The sequence below is a fragment of the Poeciliopsis prolifica genome, unplaced genomic scaffold (genome assembly GCF_027474105.1).
Source record: "Poeciliopsis prolifica strain line A6 unplaced genomic scaffold, Auburn_PproV2 SCAFFOLD026, whole genome shotgun sequence".
NCBI classification, from domain to species: Eukaryota; Metazoa; Chordata; class Actinopteri; order Cyprinodontiformes; family Poeciliidae; genus Poeciliopsis; species Poeciliopsis prolifica.
Window position 1 is genome coordinate 3,559,801 of NW_026562401.1, and position 19,411 is coordinate 3,579,211.

At 38.7% G+C, this 19,411-nt stretch overlaps 1 protein-coding gene across 1 annotated transcript in view; it reads right to left on the minus strand.

Moving 5' to 3' along the window:
* Positions 1-1,094: 1,094 nt before the first annotated feature.
* The window catches only part of si:dkey-246i14.3 (ephrin A4), a 43,424-nt gene continuing 25,107 nt past the window's right edge, over positions 1,095-19,411 (minus strand). Inside the window, exons 2-5 of the mRNA XM_055048117.1 lie at positions 17,875-18,173; positions 12,034-12,102; positions 3,849-3,875; positions 1,095-2,887 (exon numbers count right to left, since the gene is read on the minus strand). Coding sequence (XP_054904092.1) covers positions 2,802-2,887; positions 3,849-3,875; positions 12,034-12,102; positions 17,875-18,173 — 481 coding nt within the window. The 3' untranslated portion in view covers positions 1,095-2,801. The remainder of the gene's footprint in view (positions 2,888-3,848; positions 3,876-12,033; positions 12,103-17,874; positions 18,174-19,411) is intronic.

Here is a 19,411-nt window from a genome sequence, read left to right on the forward strand (position 1 = left end):
TAAATTTGTCATTGCAAAAAAACCTTTATGATTCCTGTAATCCCAGTAAAACCTCAGAGGAAACATTGACCCAGGATTTTTATGATACTCTATGTTTATCTAATATGGCAGCCTGTGTGTGTAATTATGAAGCTTATGCTTGGGGTTTGACTCTGGTATATTACACATAGCAAACTTTACATACCCAGAGAAAAATGGCAAATCCAAAACTTGTGACACAACTGATCCCGCGATTCCTGTCTGCGGCGAAGGATAAAAACAAGATCCTGCATCAAACGTCTCGCCTAAAAAGTTCTGCATGCTTCAGCTCAAAAAGAAGCACACTCAAAGTTTAACAGGGACGTAAAGGAAAGTGGAGTATTGCTGTTGCCTTAAAAGTCCCCCATCATTATACAGCAGTTTTAAAAGGACCCATCTATTCCTGCATGTTCACAATAGAAGAAGAATGAAAACATGGGCTTTAGACATTTATATGCGAAGGTCAAAACCAAAGCAGCTCTGCGACGGCACGCATCAACAGTGACAAACATGTCATCAGAAGAGATCATAAACCATGAAATAGGAGCATTAGCCCCATTATCCAGGAAATTGCCTCTGTGGCTTCACAAGACGTTCTACATTACAGCTTATATAAATGGAAATACAATTACAGCTTATTTGGATATACACTTCTATATTTAAGACACAAAGATCTTCTTTTGGAGGGTTATTATTGAATTTCAGTCCAGAGTTGTCAGAAAAATAACTTTAAGGTCGTCTTATTGGGAATAATGTTCTAGAGTCTATTAAAAGCAGGAGTCCACTGGGTATCCGGGTCTTATCAGTCTTTAGCCACCCATAGATAAAAATGCAGCTCAATATTCCACTGGGTTACTCACATTACAATGGCCTCCCACACCACAAGGTCATTTTAAGTCCCTGTAGTCCCCTTATCTTCATGCTGCTGTGTATAACATTTAATGTGCATGTTCCACAAATAAACTCATGTGTGTTTGTGTGCAAACTGTCACCGAGACCTGCAGCTGCGTGCAACAAATCAATGCATTTTAGACCCAAAGTAATGAAAATAAATAAATAACTGACCGAGCTTTTTGAAAGCAACCATATTTATTTGTTGTCCTGCCACAGAAAACGGCTCAGATTGCAGTTGGCTCTTCACAGAAGACGCTACATCCTTCACTAAAATGTGAAAGCAGAAACGCAATTAAAAAAAAAAAAAAATCCATAAATCCTACCATCACATGACTGTAAAACTCGCCCTGTACAGAAGAGAAACCAAATCTTAAGAGAGCCATTTTTATGAGAAGTAAACCTGAAAAATAAGAAAACGGTAACATTTTGACACCCAACTGTTTGACAGAATAAAACACCTAAAAAAATGTAAATGATGAGATTATTTCACCATAAAAAAATAGAATAGTAAGTGCTAACAATTATGTTTTTGAAGCAAGAACAAAATGTATGAAAAATGTTAACATTTTCTGACAGTAAGCCAATTCAATAACATAGCAAGACGATTATGTAATGTTAAATTATATAATTAGCTCCTAAGGTAAAATAAAGAGCTATGTTCTTGCCAATTTCAGTGTAAAAATATATTGGGAGGCTAAGTTTATTTATTCATTCTTGCCAAAATTTTCAGCTGTGAAAATAAATTTAATGATCAACTTAATAACTTGTCAAATTCAGTTTAGCACTGCATATAAAATATCAGTAATTTGTAAGAATGAAAATCAGTTATTTTCTGCTCACATAAAAATCAAGTTTGTGTTATATTTACGATTAACTTATACAGACTGATTGTTACTGTAAATAACTGATTTATATAGACCCAACATATTTTTTAAATAGGTCTAACATGTTATATTGCTAACTATCCACATGAAGCCAAAAATCATGTGACGATAAAAATAAAATCATAAAGCTCAGATGTGCGCACCGTTTATCTTTCGGACTCCGATCCGTTCACCAATAAATCAGTTTTTTTTTCTCAGGTGGTTCTGAAGCAGAAAGCAGGTTGTAACCCTAACGTAGAGCTGGTTGCCCAAAAAGGAACAACTCCCAATGTCTCGTAAAAGCCAAAGTCCGGCATCCAGTCTCTTCTTGTATGTCCAGCCCAGTTCAACCACTAAAAACCAGTTTGATCCCAGCAGGGGGCGCAGGAGCCCAGTCTCACTTTTCTACAAGAGTTGCCCTTTCCAGATTTAAAATGCCTTTCCTTTGAGATGGAAGTACAGCAGATTTGTTTTGCTGTGATTATAATGAGGCATTAATGTGCGAGTTTGAGTCCAGGTCCAGAAAATGAAAGGTGAAACAGAAAACCTCCAACCTGAGCCGGTCCTTACACTAGTACATAAACTAGTGTGTTTATTTGGCCACTTTTTAATCTGGAGGCTTCCACTCAAAAGGAAGTAAAAACAAAAACAACACACAAAAATAAAAATAAGCTTCACTGGAGGACCTGATTTTTTTGTTGTTCTTCTGGCTTCGAAGTGAGATAGGAGTCTTAAGATGGCTCCCGTATGGACAACATTTTGTCTGAGTAGTTGCACAACAGGCAACAGGTAGAGCAAGAAAACAGGAAGAAATGCTTTGCTGCACTTCAGCGTCATTTCCCTGAGTCACTGTGGTCCGGAGAAACCATCGTCCTGCCTGGATTTGTAACCAGTCATTAATGTTGCTGGCTTAGTCCGGCAGAGATTGCACTTCGCCATTTGTTGTCAGTTAGCACAGCTTTATTCTTCCTTCAGATGGCAGAGATTGCACCCATAGAGCGGAGGCAGACACTGAGGACAGACGAGTCAGGTGATCAGCAGTAAGAGGATGGAGATGAGAAGCGGCAAAGAAGTGGTCCTCAGTGAGACAACACTGCTGCGAGATTTTGTTCCTGGAACAGAGAAGAACATTTTGTAGGAATATTTGTTTGTATAAGAATTACAGCCAAAAATGCTTGAATGCCAGTTTCCTTTTTCTGAATCCATCTGGGGATTTGGAATCATGTATAGACTTTTTTTTTTTTAAGTTTTTGGCACAGGACATTATTATTCTTCATAAATTTAAACTTGACATAAATTTAAAGCACAACATTGTTTTATGTTTTGGCTGGAAAATGTGATTGATTTAAACGGAGTCTGGTGACTATCTCACACTGGAGCTCCAGTTTGTGACTGAGCTCCCATGTGGTTGCCCTCATTTGGGGCTCAACAAGTAGATGACTAACAGTGCCTTGCAAAGTGATTTGTATACCTTTACCTATACCACGTTTGTCATGTTACAACCATAAACCTCAGCATGCTAATTGCAAGTTGCCAACATTGATGGATAATTGTAAAGTGGAGAGCATCCAGTCTTCCTAATGAATTCCCATTTGGATCTGGATATGCTGCTGGAAGGTGAACTTCTGCAGCAGTCTCAAATCTTTTGCAGTCCCTTAAACGAGTTTTCTTCCAGGATTGTTCCATATTCCCATCACTGTTGACCACCTTCGTTAGTGCGAAATGAATTATAAACATATTCTGGGACTTAAGTTGTGGATTTGTGGATCCGAGTTAGCTTGAACCTCTTAACGACTTTGTATGTCCAAAAATCCAAATAAAATACACTGAAGTTTTTGATGCTAAAGTGATTAAATGTTTTAAAGGCAGTGCAAATGACTTTGCAGAGAAGGGGTACAATTCAAGGACACTACGAAGGACACTAATGTTCAAAATAAACATTCAGAGATTACAAAATCATGCACAAATTTGACATGCAGGTTTTAGCTCAATACAGAAGAACATTGACATTCAGATATGTTACACTGATTCACAATCTACCAAAAAAAAGTATTACAAAAATTTGCATCTCACCTTGTATTTGTTGTGAGCCCTTTGATGCTGTGATAAGCAAGAAGAGAAGAAAGATAGAGTTTAGATAAGTTGAGGCATGGAAACGAGATGCTGATTAGTCATTTTTGCATGCGTAACCTTCTCAATAAAAGTGCTGCTTGTGTAACAAAAAGAACAAGAAACAGACAAATGACCAGGGGAAGGTATTTACCATTACTCAAAGACCAACGCCATGAAAAATGGGTACTGACTGGCTGTGCAACCCTAAATATGTCCCATATGCAAATTTTCTTAAAGGTTGTACAGAAAAAAAAGAGCTTGGGAAGCATGGCAACAGGAAAAAGATAGTGTTATGTAAATTAGAATGACTAAGAATGATGGAGATTATACCGAGAGGGATACAGGAAATGGAAAAGGATGGGAAAATGCAAGAAAATTCAAAATGACAGCCGAAACCAAGAAGTGGACAGAAGATGAAAGGTAGACCGGTGAAGAGTCGAGTGAGAAAGTAAGGTGAATAAGAAAAGAAGATTCGAAAGACTGAAACAAGGTCAGACAGGGAAAAGGGAGGGAAAGAATAAGACGGGATAAGGGGGCATTTGTGTCTGGGCGTCACTTTCTCAGCAGGTGGGTAGGGGGTACTGAAAGGAAATAATGGAGGGAGAAGTAGAGGACTGCTATAATAGAGGAATAGGGAGCTGTTAAGAATGAAAACGAAAAAAAAAAGGACCAAAAAATACTGATAGCAAGGGAAAAAACCCATAAAATTTCTTTGAAGCAGAACACTGCCTAATATTCCAAAGAGCAACGATGAAGGGGTCAGAAGACACGGATAAAACGACACAACTGGACCTTAAATCAATCTGTGGCCTTGAACTCACCTCTGACAACCCATAAGTCAGACCCAAACACGTAACCGTGTGCACACGAACACACTCAAAAACCGCAGCCTGGAAAATAAGGTGTGTATCAATGATGTACCAACCGCTGATCCATAACCCGATAAGCCTTCCTCAGCTCGTCTGAACAACACGTGGCTCCGCCCGACATGAAACCAAATTACTCTCAAGTAGATATAACTAACAGCCATCAAGGGGTTAACGAAGCATTAAATTGCATGCTATGTCACAGCTTACTGCTGAGCTTCTGCAAGTGTGCATTGATGTGAGCAAGAGTATTTGTAAGGTGAAGCAAACTGTGCCAGAAAAACAGCTACAATGTAATTGTTAAAAAAAAAAAAAACAACACACATCCGTCTATACGCAATTAACAAAATGCTAAACACAGAAAAATTTTGAATATTTTAGATAGTCAACATTGCACAATTTATTAATATAATTAGCAACATAGAAAAAAAAACATTACATTGATAAAAAATATCTGCATTATTTGTATTCACCATGTACCACATGAAATTATGGGAAAATATTTATTTTTAAATTCTTCTGCTGATGAGGATGATGTGACTTAATAACAACAGAAAAGAAAAAAAAATGCAGTTTGCAAATAGAATATAAGTGAGACAAAATAGCAAAAAATATTTCTATACTGAAAGTCTGCATGTATACTGAAACCAACACAATAACTGTGCAACACTTTCAACCAAGAAACAAAAAAAATCTTCGGAGAAATGTGTCTTCTGTCAACAATTTATCAATGCCACTGGATTAATTAAGACAATATAAAGTAAGCAAGAAAAAAAGCCAAGCAATTACTACATTAAATACAAAACTAAACAGCCATACTCACAGTATCCCACAAAATAATCTCAAGAAAAAACATTACAGCCATATTCAATAAATATTCAATATTTACATAAACTACATCAATGTGATGTTTTAAGAACGACAAAATAAAGAGAAACAAGACAAACTAAATACTAAAACTAAAATTAAGCAAAAAAAGGTAATAAGTAATATGTTGAAAGATTTTATTTTTATTTTTTCTATTTTTTTCTCTACCCAAAAAAGAAAGCTCACAAATTCTAAACAAAATATTTTGAAATTTTAGAAAATTTATTTGTACTTTGATAAAAAAAAAAAAAAAAAAAAAAAACACTTAAAAAAATACCCCATGAAATTGAAGGTCGTATGTCTGGATTTAGTCATACAAATAAAACCTGAATTTGTTGTGATCTAAAATTAAACAAATAATTTCAAACTTCTAAGGAACTTTTAGTTTTTAATTAAATTGCTGTGAAATTAACGAGCGTTTCATTCGCTGTCGAGTCGGAAACATAAAATTTGCCGTTTTCAGATGCCTTGGGTTTACTCGGCTGTGGGTGATATGCCTGTTTTGATCCGGCTTAAATCACATCATTTGCGCAAATAGCCGAACATCGACGGCTCTCGTTTTTGTGTTAACATCATCATCTTGGACATGGCGAACTCTCCCACAAAATGGAGTCCATGGGGGCGTGACTGCAGAATAAAAAAAGCACGCTCTCCGCAGTGCAGTCTGAGGCATGCTGCATGTGTAACTGCACATGGACAGCCGTGGCAAAGTGCGCATGTGCCTCCGCCAGTGTGTGTGTGGCGGCGTTTATGTGGGTGTATGCAGAATGCACCACTGCAGAGACAATGTTCCACCATTCCACCTCTCCTCGTGCCGCCATTTTACACACATGGGCACTAATGCTAACTAACGTAAATAAAATCGTTTTACAAAAATCGTGGGAAAAAAAAAATAAAAATAATAATAATAACAATAATAATAGTAAACATTGAATTTTGCATTGACTTTCAGATGCAAAACGCTAAAAACGGTAAAAAGTTCAAATTTGAATCTTGAGGTTCAGTTTTGAGTTTTGTCCACTGGGTTTCAGGCGTACAAAGAGTAGCTTGGATGAGAGTAGAGGGCAAGGACTCAAGAAATTAAAGGGAACCAACTGAAACCCCCCCCAAAAAAAGAAAGAAAGAAAGAAAAAAAACACGAAAAAGAATGCGAGGAAAATGGTGACGCTCTGCAAACTGAAATAAATGTAATGGACTGCTCACAGCGGGACAATGACTAGAAAAAAAAAGGAAGTGAGACGAAGTGGGAAGGGGAATCAATTAGGGAGAGATGGAAGTTGGTCTGTAATGGTTTCTCACAGTGGGACGGCGGGGAAAGAGGAAGCCGGAGAGAGGCAGAGCAACTCGAGGAGCGAGAGAGATAAACACACCGGGAGGGGGTTTTAAGGAAAAGATGCAGAGTAAAAAGGTAAGTATGGAGTAGGAGGTAAAGCGAGCTTGAGGAAGATGCAATAGAAGGCTGTGGGGTATTCGAAATTTCACGACAACAATTCGGGGCTTCATTTCTATGATGCAACAAGAGCTTGAGAACCTATCGGATATCGTTTTTTGTTTTCCAAGCGCGATTTGTGATAGCGTTCTATTAAAGAAAAACAAACTCACTCCGATACAAACATCAAGCAGTCGTGTTCTGCGATATTTCAGAAAATTAAAAAAAAAAAATCAAAGAAACGGATCCGTCATCTGCACTACTGATAAATTAAATACCAGAGAAATCGAGAGACGGTTGAGAACTCACTGACCTTGGAGCAATGACAACACACCTGATGGACTCTCTCATCGTCACCTCTGTCCTTTACACTATCTGCCAATTAATTTAAACCCCTCACGACAGGGTCATTCCCATGTGAAAATGCATACAAGCTGGTTTTTGAAGAAGATGGGGAAAAAAAAGAAGTGAGGAAGCGAGGAGCACGGTTTGAAGTCTAGATAAGAGGCATTTGCTGAAGGACAGGAGCTGCCATCACCGACGGCCACACAGGCATCTAATGGCATGCCCTGCTGCCATGCTACCTGTCAGATAAAAGGGAACCAAGTCAGGAAGGAAGCAGGGAACAAGCGGGAGCTTTTACCACAGGGGAACAACACAACAACAGCAAGTGGACAGACTGCAATACATCGCCTCCAACTCTCCTTCATCCCCGCTCTCATCCATCTACTTCACTTTCTTCTCGCCGGCCTCGTACACGTTTTTCCCAACGAGGCTCGCCGCACAGCCGGCGCGCGACAGAGATGGAGCGAAGCGGGGAAAAGGGAGTTGGTGGAAAGCGGTACAGCGGATGCAGAGGTTCGACAAAGGGAAGGTGTAACGAGGAAGGTGGCAAGGCGGAGTCTGAGGGCACGGAGGAGGAGGATGTCTGAAAGACTGCTATGGATGGGGCCTAGATTAGTTTTGCTCCAGTAGCGAAAGATCATAAAAAAACGAGGAAGGGAGGAGAGAGCTGAAGAGACAGAGAGAAGGGGGGGATTAGTGCCACTTCAAGAATGACAGAAGAGTGAAGAAAGAATGAAAGCGAGGAGGTTGGAGATGAGGAGGAGGTGGGTGGAAGGGAGGTGGGGAGTTAAAAGACAAGGAGACGCAGATCCTGAAATTTAGTCGGGATTAGTTTTGGTTAAGGAATAGGATGAGAGGCAGAAAGAAGAAAAAAAGATGAGGCAAGGAAACAGAACACAGATGTGTGCATGTCTTTGTAGGTAGAACTGTTTCTACTCTGAAGTCAAAGTGATTTTAGAACTGAAAATGAAATGCATGTGTGCATGCTGTGCCAAGAATGCAGAACTCGAGTGATTTCTACAATTTCTTCATTATTTTTGGCACAGATGAGCTGATTGGGGAATACAGTCAGAAGGTCAGGAATACATTAGCCTTTCCTCACAGAAATGAGCTATCTGATGTAATTAATGGAAGCCAGATAATTAACAAACTTCAAAAAAAAAAGTAATCCATCAGATTTCACTCTGGTAGTAAAGTAGCAAATTACCTCCCAAGCGACGTCGCGCCTATGATGGTATTTAGGAGTTTATTCGAGATTAAGGACATGGCGCGATCTTGTGTCTTGTCAAACTGTGTTTTGTGAAGCGTCACGCAGTTGCTGTCTGTTTATGTCTCTAGTGAAATAAGTTGATGCCAAGACTCATAATTTGAAGATTTAAACAAAGTACTTCTTGAGTTTCTGCCCTGTTGTGTTGACGAAGTCAGTCAGGACAAAAGTTGTCAGGGTGCCCGATGACACACTTTTAAATCGTTACCTGGCAGTATTCTGGTTCCTTTGTGGGAAAAACAATTGGTGACAAAGTGACAGAAATGATACGACACAGTAAGCTCAATGAGACTAACTAGCTGCCAAGAACACAAAAGTTGCCATCTGGCACCCTGACAACACTCGGATACAACGGCACTGAAAAAGTGTTCACTACTTTTCTCTTCTTTGTCAAGATTGCGTGCCACTAGTTGTCGTTATCCACATTATCCAGGCAAGAAAATGGCAGAGATGGAAAGTGGGAGGACATGCAGCGAAGGTCCCGGAGGTTTGGGACTGAACCTGGGATAGCTGTGTCGAGAACTAATTGCCTCTGAATATAGAGCGCCTGCTGCACCACACCTTCACTACCTTTAAGGAATATATAGGAGCATGTTTGGTAAACGGTAAAAGAAACTGTGCCGGACAAAATAAAAATCCCATATTAACAATTACAACACTACAACAGACAAACCATGATCTCCTACCGATGCTAAAATGACCATTTGCTTGAAAGCTTTATATACTTGCTGAACTAAATAGCCATTTTGTGAAAAAAAAAATCAAAATCTAAAATCCTTCCATAGTCATGGATATTTGTATCCCTGTTTTAAGCTTGGTAACTAATTTATGAAGCTGATTTTGAATTGCAAAGAAAGAAGTTTGTTCTTGTCCTGTCCTCCTGCTGAGCAACTCTGACGACTCTTAGTTACGAAAGCCCCCAAGAGCTCTGCACCACATTTAAGTAGCAATTGCGGTACTCTGTCGAAATAAGATAAGGTAACAGATTTGTCGGCACTTTCAGATTTCACACACTTGCTAATAGTTCGTCACCAATGAAGGTACGGTTGGCGTCAGGCTGCCTGACAACAATCGGCTGCAAAAGCAATGAAGAAGCCTTCAAAACTTGAGTCTGGCAGAATCTGGGCTAAAAGAAAATGACAGCAAGAAATAGATGCGACAAAGAAAGCACTGCGAGAGATTATCCAATAATTATGCCTCACACCGATCAAATTTCTGCCAGATAATTCTATGCTGGCCAGAGATTTTAGGAGATTTGTGGAAACAAAATTGCTACACTTTCTTACACTTTCTACACTTTGTTGGACATTAGAATTAGACAAGCTCCCATACAAAATTTGGATTAATGAAATCTCAGCGAGATGCTGATTACTCTCTTTCAAACGCAGGTTGAGATTAGCAAGACTTTTACTATAAAATTACATTGTTTACCCAAAATTATTGCTAGAATCTTTTCTGGTTCTTCTGAGGTCCCATCACATGATTAAATGTAAGATAAATTAATAATTTTCTCCGGTTTGTATCCAACTATATTTGAAAACAAGTTGGGATTTTACATTCTAAAATTTGGGTAATATTTTCTATTGTTCTCATAACCAGAATGTATTGTATATCCCTATTAGTCAGCCAGAGCTTAATTATTGCAACTATCAACGATAAAATTGGCATTTGCTATCATTTCCTATCCCCATCAGGATTACCTACTGACATTGTTTAGCTACATATTTATCCTGTTAATTCAAAACAAAAAATATTGGTGAGCAAAGTGACAGTTAATCTTTGTTCTACCTGTAAAAATAAAAATTTTTTATATTTCCTGAAAAATATTGCTAAATTGTCCGCTTGTTCCGATCATACCGATTTTGCGTTTGGTCTCATGACGGGAGGTTTATTTTTTTCAGTTTGCTTTTTTTTTTCTCTCACTATTTATCTAAACTGTATCAGTGTTTGTTAAACAACTTTCCAGTCAGTTTCTGAAGAGAGAGGCAGAGAGAGAGAAAAAAGTGCGTTAGTTCAGTCTGGAACAGCACAACAAGCCCCCCTGCAGATAACGCAGGGATGGGAACTGGGACAGACGTCTCAGACACGCATGCAATGCTACGTACACACTCGGATACGAGTCCAACTGCCAAAGATCGCACGCAAAGGCCCATAGACTGGCACACACAAAGCGCAACAACAGCAACAGAAAGAAAAATGGTCCACACACACACACACACACCGAGCACCGTACAGGGATTCCCACAGTGACTGGGCAACATTCCCAACCAGAATGGGCAGCTCACTGGACTGGAAGACTAACATTACTCCAGGCGGGCTCTGGATTAGATCAACTCTGGGAATTTCACACTGAGAAAGGGCGATGGGGAGTGGGTGAATGAGGATGACAAGCAGGTAGAAGAAAAAAAGAAAGACCACTGGATAAGATTTAAACAAATGTGATGCTCTAAAAATCCATAACAAAATATTCATTTAATTAGTTCTAAATGCAGACGAGGGACGATGGAAATGCTATATGGGCTCATGCTCATAATATTTTGAACAAATCTGCTTTAAGACAAACACCACGTTTCACCTGTTGTAAAACTAACAAGTACATTCAGTTATAATATTATATATGATGCTTATTTACCGCATTTTTGATTTTGATACATAGACTGAGGCAATATTATTATAATAAAAAAACTGAAGCTTTATTGAGTAAAAATTTACGGCTCAGATTTTTCTTTTCCATTCTGCTTCTTATAAATTCTGCTATTCATCAAATATATTTATAGCTGATATTGGCTAGTGAATTAGTCAGGCTATGAGCTGAGGAGGCCAACCTGCAGTCATGTTCTTAACAGGCTCATGGACTAAAATTATACATTCAAACCTGAATTATTAAGATGACAGTTTAGTACCCACACCATGACTGTTTGCGTTCCTCAGCTGCAAATACTTCCAAATTGACAAATTTGACTTTGTTGTTAGAAAAAGAAAGAAACGTTTTGCAGCTGCAGAAACTCCAGTTACCAGTTTTTGCTCACTAAGTTAAAAGAACTTAAATCAAAGACGGTATAGAGGAAAAGTTTAGGCATTTCAAAAATGTATTTATTTAAAAAAAAATAAAGCTGTATCTTGGTGTGGATTGATATAGGAAAGTAACTAATGCTCAGCAAAGAGTTAACTTCGTAGTAGTTTTCATTTAGAAAAAAGAATACTACAAGGTTAAAGATAGAAAGCAGCAAAAAGCTCAGTAGTGAGTAGCAGTCTTAACATTATTCTATACTCTTAGATGTGATAGTAAAGATGTGAGAGGCAGAAAGAAGAGTCTGTTGGTGTACAAAGAGGAAAGCATAAAAGAACAGATGAAAGGATGAGTGTACTCACTGGGCTCACAGCATATTGTGACACGCATCTTCATGCATGGCAGAGGAGGGCCTTCATCTGTCGGCAGAGCTGCAGAGAACAAGAGTAAAAATAAGGCGTAAATAAGGTACTTACTCATCAAACCCAACAAACAGTTTTGAATTCAGGATACCAACATGTGGAATATTAAAAGAAAAATTCTTGCACGGAGCAAAAATGATTCCAGAAAGTTTATATGAAGGATTTCTTGCTATAATGCATTTCCTGCAGAAAAGCTTAAGAGCAGACAACAAGGTTTCGTACTTCAACATTATCCGAGTAAGGGTTTACATCATCTTTCTGTCGCAGACCAAAAATCCTTATCCTCACAGCTAAGTGAAAACAACAAAATGCACTGCAGAGATGTGCCACCATTAGAGGAGCTGCTCCCAAATCGATGCTGATCATGGCTCACTCGGGAATAAAAGGATCCTAATAGCTGTTTTACCTGTCACCGCATTGTTGCTTTTGGTAAGCAAATTTGTATGAAGCCCCCAGTTGAAGTGCTTTATCTTAAAACTATTTTCAAACAGCTCAGCTTATTATGTGTCGGAGACGCGCAATAAGAAACAGTCCAGATAATTTGTTTCCCTCTTCCATTCATGTCAACTATTAGGATGACTCCAGAATATGGCAACATGTAAAATATATAAACACTATTAGAGCACAATATTCAAGGGAGAAATTTCCATGATACCATGTTTGGTGTTTAATGATTAGAAAATGTGTCTTAATTGAAAGTTTTGCAAATCTCTAGTTTTAAAAAAGATTTTGTGATACTAGTATTCACAGTATTCAAACAGGAAACAGGCGAACAAAGAGAAGAGCGGATGACTTGCAACAAAAGGTCCCAAGGTCAGGAATCAAATCCAGAAGGTTGCATTGAGATAGAATAGCCTCCTTATATGAGGCGGTCAGTCTGCGACTAGAACACAGACCGCTCCACACAATGTGCTTTTCTGACAAACATGTTAGTGAAGTTAGCTAAAATAACTGTTGAAATACATAAATTCAAAAGAGCTGGAATATTTTAGGAACATATGAGATTGTGCAACATTGTCAAAGATCGAAAACAATTTGTTCCTTTACTTTTGTGTTTCCCCACCATTTTTTAAAAGCTTTTAAATCCTGACGACTAAAGCTACTACCACAATATCACTTTTTACGCAGTTTGGTAAATTAAAAAAATCTTTTCTGTGGATCCAAATGCAAAGAAATTAAGTTTTTCATGAATACAAAAAGGGTGTGTTGTTCAACATCTATATATCACCTATCTATTTGGATGAAGGACATCTAACTGACAAACAGGGAGGGGGCGATGAGAAATTAAAATCTAATTACAATAGTTTGGGGTATTTGTGGCAGTATCAAGAGAAGTGAGGATAAAATGTCATTTTAGAATTCATCACCATCTTGTGTTTGTGAATCTATCAACCAGAGCCATACACAAAGAAAAAAAAGTGTAAATATATAAGCGCATCAAATAAGCAATTTCTCTACAAATGTTGCATTGCAACTATGTTTTAAAAAGACAACATCATAAAAGTTTTTCTTGACTAGATGACTTACACCATCTAGCCAGCAGTCCATTTTTTACTTCTCAAAAGGAAACCAAGATATCACTCTCCCCATTAACATTCTTCAGCTGGTTCTGCAGATCTCAAGGTGTTTTAAAATCCAGATGAGATTGATAGTCCCTTCAGTGTGTTCTGGGCCTGCCCTGGGGTGTCGCCCCAGTGGGATGTGACTAGACAATCTCACATGTGTAGGCAGGGTAACTGGGAGGCATCCTCTTCAAATGCCTGATGTGGATGCCTCACAGTTACCCAGCTCCTTTGAGGAGCAGCGACTTTACTCTGAGCGCCCTCAAGATGTCGGCTCTTCAAGTCAAAGCGCAGTCAATCCACAACAACATAAAAGCTAAATTCAACCATTTGTATCCAGGATCTTTTAGTTGTAATCCACATCTCATAACTACAGCTAAGGGTGAAAAAAGTAGACAATCCACTTCCTGTTCTTCCTACCGTCACTCACTCCCTACGAACCAAGACTTAACCGAGTTTGCAGGTAAATTCTCCCGGCTTCATTCCCTTCTACCTTTTCAAGGTGAGGCTTGATAACAAATGTGGCCTATTTTCATTGAGGCATTTGACTTGCTCTTATTTTGACTCCTTTCCTGAGGTCAAATTGCCTTTAGAGACACTACCAGAGCCCGAAACCCTGGACAACGTCACATGAAACCAACATTTAGTTTTATACTTGACTAATTGAGAAAATCCTCTGAGATTATGAATTTCAGAGTAAACATACCAGAACAAGAATCAAACACGGAGAACCAATATTTAGCTTTCTTTGTGGCTACCCTGAACTTTTTGTCTCATTTGGCTTTGTTGTTTTGTTTGTATTTTCTTCTAATTCATGTAAAGAACTTTTGTCACTAAAAAATTGCTATATAAATGAAATTAGAATAGAATAGAATAGAATAGAATAGCATTTATTGTCATTGAACAGGATTCAACGAAATTTCTATTGCAACTCCCGTGCAAAAAGTCAAAATATACAATATTAAATAAACAAACACACAATAATAATAATAATATATACAACTAAAATTAACTAAAGGCACTCAACCACACCAAAGAAGAAGCAGTTGTCGCCCTTACATGTTGAAAAATAAGAGCCTTCCAAGTAGTGTAACTTAGCAGCATTATTTGATTGAGGCAATGCACATACACATGTTCACATGGTGTGATTCATTATATTGTGTAATTCTAGAACAAGTTCATACAAAGAACTTAAACTAGCTTGCAAAATATTTTTGTGGCCTATCCAGTAATCACTTATTGAACCCAAATAGTATGAATTTCAGCCTCAGGGGATTTGCATGAAAATGGTTCAATTTTTTTTAAAGCCTCACAGAAGCTCAGGAGAAATGTGGAGGGTACATGGAGTTTGAGCAACAAAAAGCTATAAATTGAAGGCATAGGTTTTCCAACATCCTTCTGTCTCTCAAGCAGTTATATTTCATAACAGAGAAAATCTTTGCAAAATATTGGACTCATAGATGACAATGGACTCACACAGAGATGACTGATGAGATGGGTCCTACTCTGACACACACCACTAAAATGAGCTCATTTAATCAAAAAGGGAAGATTTGATCAATTTAATTTGCAAAGTCATGTCATGCTTCTTTATGGCTTAAATGCAACTTCTGCCTAAAGTCAAACAGCAGCCTTTCCTGCTGTGACCTGAAGGATCCCAGGTAACCTCTTCAAAGTTACATCAGTCACCAGGAATGATGCACTGAAAGCTATAGACACTTCTGACAGCACATCGGGAATCACTTTTATGCACGGCTGTAAATATTAGACATTTCTCCACATTATTTAAAGCCATACTCATGAATGTATGCATGAGACCAGGACATGTTGTCTGAACCCATCTATCTTTTCCATCTCAGCCTTTTCCTTTACAAGATATTGCATACTGAAATCTTAGCGTGTTAACTGAAAACCTTCCACGACTTTACAATCACTTGAGTTTAAATAGCCCTGAAAGCCACAGAGACCCCTGCTGTCAGCCTGAACAACACGACATCACTGAAACCAAGCACTTGCAGCAAAGAAACTTCCACGAGAATAAAAAGTCATAACGCCAATGTGCTTTATACCTACTGTAGTCACCAAATTGTTCAGTTTTGCATCATAATCAAATGGTCTCACACATACTCGGAAAAAAAAATACCTAGGAACATGTTTTTTTTTTTTTTTTTTTAAGGAAACCCACAAATCTTGGACTAAGAAAAGGAGTAGCCTTGAAAAACTAATATTTTTTCAGGGCTTCACAGACAACTGACATTTCAGAGCTCATACCATCAGCAAACATGTGCTTTGAGAAAAGGTGCACTTATCTTTTACTGGAGTTCTGGATTGTGCATATTATTCTAAAATCAAATAAACTTACCTGTGTGTTCTTACTTATGTGTTTATATTGGTAAAAACACTTTTCAACATTGAAAACAACATGTTTTAACCTGTTTTTATGTATACATATTTTATACTGTTGCTGCTGCAAGTTTCTTCATGTTAAAAAATAGCTGTGTTTCATCGCCGGCACCGACTGCTTGATTAGGCCTAAGGATTATATTCAGGAAAGATTCAAAGCAACCAGCTGATCTTCTTTTGAAAGCATTTTACTATCAATCAATTGATCAAACTTCTTTTTAAAAATCAAAGTCCTGGAATCTTGAGGAAATGTGCAGAGGTGCCCAATCAGCACTGAAGTTTTGATTTGTGGAACGATTTTATAGCTGCTGTTGTCGGTTCATGAAGTCCAAAGTCAGCACTTTATGTTTCCTTCTGCTGATAAACTTTATGAAGACTATGATTTAATTTTTCAGCTTTGCACCTGTCCACACTTCCAAAAGTACTGACAACTTTTGGAAGTTGCTTTACCTGCATCATATGAAGCACCTGGAGAAGGTGCTTTATCTGGTCTGGATCAAACCTCACTTAGGATCTCTGAGGTATTCTCAATAGCAAGATGAGACAACAACACAGAAAAGCTAAAGGTTGCTATTAAATGCTCCATTGATTCACTAAATCATGCAAAAGGAGCCCCAACCAAGTAGGAAATAAATTACTTTTCCATTGTGTTTTGTTTTATCAAGATGCATCTCTATATCTTAGACTCGTTTGTCTTGCATGACATTCCATGGTGGTTAATTGGTGCTAGATATATGTACAAACCGATTTAACTATTCAACATTCAAGCTGTTCTTACTGTTCTCTGAAGTTGATCTAAGCAGCAAACAGCTGACCAGCAGAGGACCTCAAGCTGTTTCCTGTTTTTGGTGACCCAGACATGGAGAACTTGTGGATTTCTGTCAACTCATTGGAGGCTGTGACACTGGGCTGTAAAAGTGTCATAGTCTTTTGGCTCAGAAGGGCTGAGCTCAGCTCAGACTGAACAAACTAATACCATTAGTGTCTCTAATATCATTGTACTGTCCTCCCAGGCTAACCCATTATGCAGCTTCAGGGCTGCAGAGCCATTATGAGCAAAAACCCCAGAGCCAGACATTTGGACCAACTTTACGCCTTATCTTTGATGTGGACAAAACACACACAATCACCCTGAGCCTGCAGCAGCCTGACAGGGGGGGGGGACCTATTGTTGCTTTTCTATAAACTGGCATGAACACCGACAATGGCCCAGTGTGCATGTACGCATGTGTGTGTGTGTGAAGCCACTCTCTCATGCCTTCACAATACACCATTGTCCTGTGAACCTCAACAGTAATTTATGTAAAGATTCTCTCTCTTCTTTCGTTCCTCTTCTCCAATGCTTTTGTTGTACTTCTGTTTCTTTCTGTCCAAGGTGGATTCTTCTCATCCCTTTTCCACTCCTCCATTACAGTAACATCACAGCTCTGAGTTTCCCTGTTGTCACTTTTCTCCCCTTGTTTTTGTCATCGTCTCATTCTGATTTCCATCTTTCTTTTTCACTCTTTCATCCCTCTGCTTCATTGTTTGTTATCCATCCATGCCATACATTTTTCTGACTCTTTCAGGACCTGCATTGTTGCCACATGTACTCCTCCTTTATCTAAGTTTTTCACAAACACTTGGAAAACCCCCCATTTCATCTCCTTTTTTCCCCTTTACTTCACAAGATTATAAATAAGTGAGAAGAGACAAGAAGAATGTTGTGGAGACACCATGAGGTATGACACGCTGCAGGTTTAGGAAAACATCGGATTCATGTCACTCAGTGAGAATTTATATAAAACATAAATGAAAAACCAACCCCTCTACTTACAGCTGTAGTAGTAGTGTCTCCCTGGCAGGAATTCAAAGCCAAGCGAGAATGGGGTGAACCTTTGGATCTTTTCAGAGAAGCGGACCGGTCCAAACGGAGCAAACGGGGTGTTGCATTCCCACCTCTTGACGGCCTTTTTGGTTTCCACGCAGCCTTTGAAAGCCTCCTCCTCCACCAGGTAGAGGACCAGAGTCTCCGGCTGCTCTGGAACCAAACTCCCTGATTCAGGATAGCTGGGGCAGTAGATGTCCAGGTAATCATTGAGATTCAACTGGACAGACAGATCTCCCGCTGTCAACCTGGAAGAAAGAGCGACAGGGACATTAATATTTCACAGAACAATTACAGGGTGATCGAAGACAGTGGTGGCGATTAAGCATGTGCGGTGCCTGGAGGAACATGTGCACTTTCAGAAGACCGATTGTTCGTCAATAACGTAGTAAATGCAGACGATAAAGGAAAAGTTTGGCAAGCATATAAAACATTTTTATATAAAATTTGGGGCGAATTTTACGTATTCACAACTCCATTTTTATTCCCAAACCACCGAGGGAGAGCTGCTCTGGTAGAGATACGTGGAAAAAAACTATTTTCCGTATGCTAATTACACCACTGAGGGGAGACGAGTGTGAAATAAACTCCACTCGCTCCCTTTTCACCTTCTACAATTCTATGCAAGCACACACTACTGTGCACGGGCCTAAACAAATGTGCGAATGCATACACAGTCGAGTCAGTCAAGGCTGACTAGCTTTTGGCACAACAACAACTTTGGACAAGACAGCATCATTAGAACAGAGGAGCTGCATAATGTATGCTCCTTCAGACTGAGGGTTCTGACTTCCTGTCAGCTTGAGTATAAAGAGCTACCCATGTACAAAATAATATAAACAGGAGAGGAGGGGTAGGAATCCATGTAAATATGTTATTAAATACTGTGAACAGCTGTGGAGAATAAAACACAGGGTTTCTACATGTTTTCATGAAAAAAAAATCCAGACAGTCTTTTCCAGACTCAAATTTCCAGAGCTGTCTGCCAATTTCACTCATTTCACTACAAACAATGCATTGTGTCAACACAATGGTGATGGCGACACGTGCACATGTAGCCGTCTTGCTCTAGCAGTTGTTTGGTTGTGTTTAATCCACAGGAGAAAAATGTTTTTATGGTATGTAAAATGTATGATGATGATGTAAGTTAATTGATCTTTAATATTATAATTTCATATGAAGAGACAGGAAAAAAAATTGAACTGCAAAAATTACAGACAGGAAGGACATAAATGATAAAAGGATGGAGGAAGGGAGAAAAGAAATAAGGAAGGAAGGAAAAATTTGCTGAAAAAGAAGGGGGTAAGGAATGAAATAAGGAAGAGAGACACAAGGACAGCCACAGAGACAGTGCATGGAAGGTCATAAAGAAGGATTGGTGGAAGGACAAAGAAATTTTGTAGGACAGAAAAACTGGAGGAACACATGGTAGCACAAAAGAAAGAAAAGAGTTAGAATTAAAAAAATAGGGAAAAAGAAAAGCACT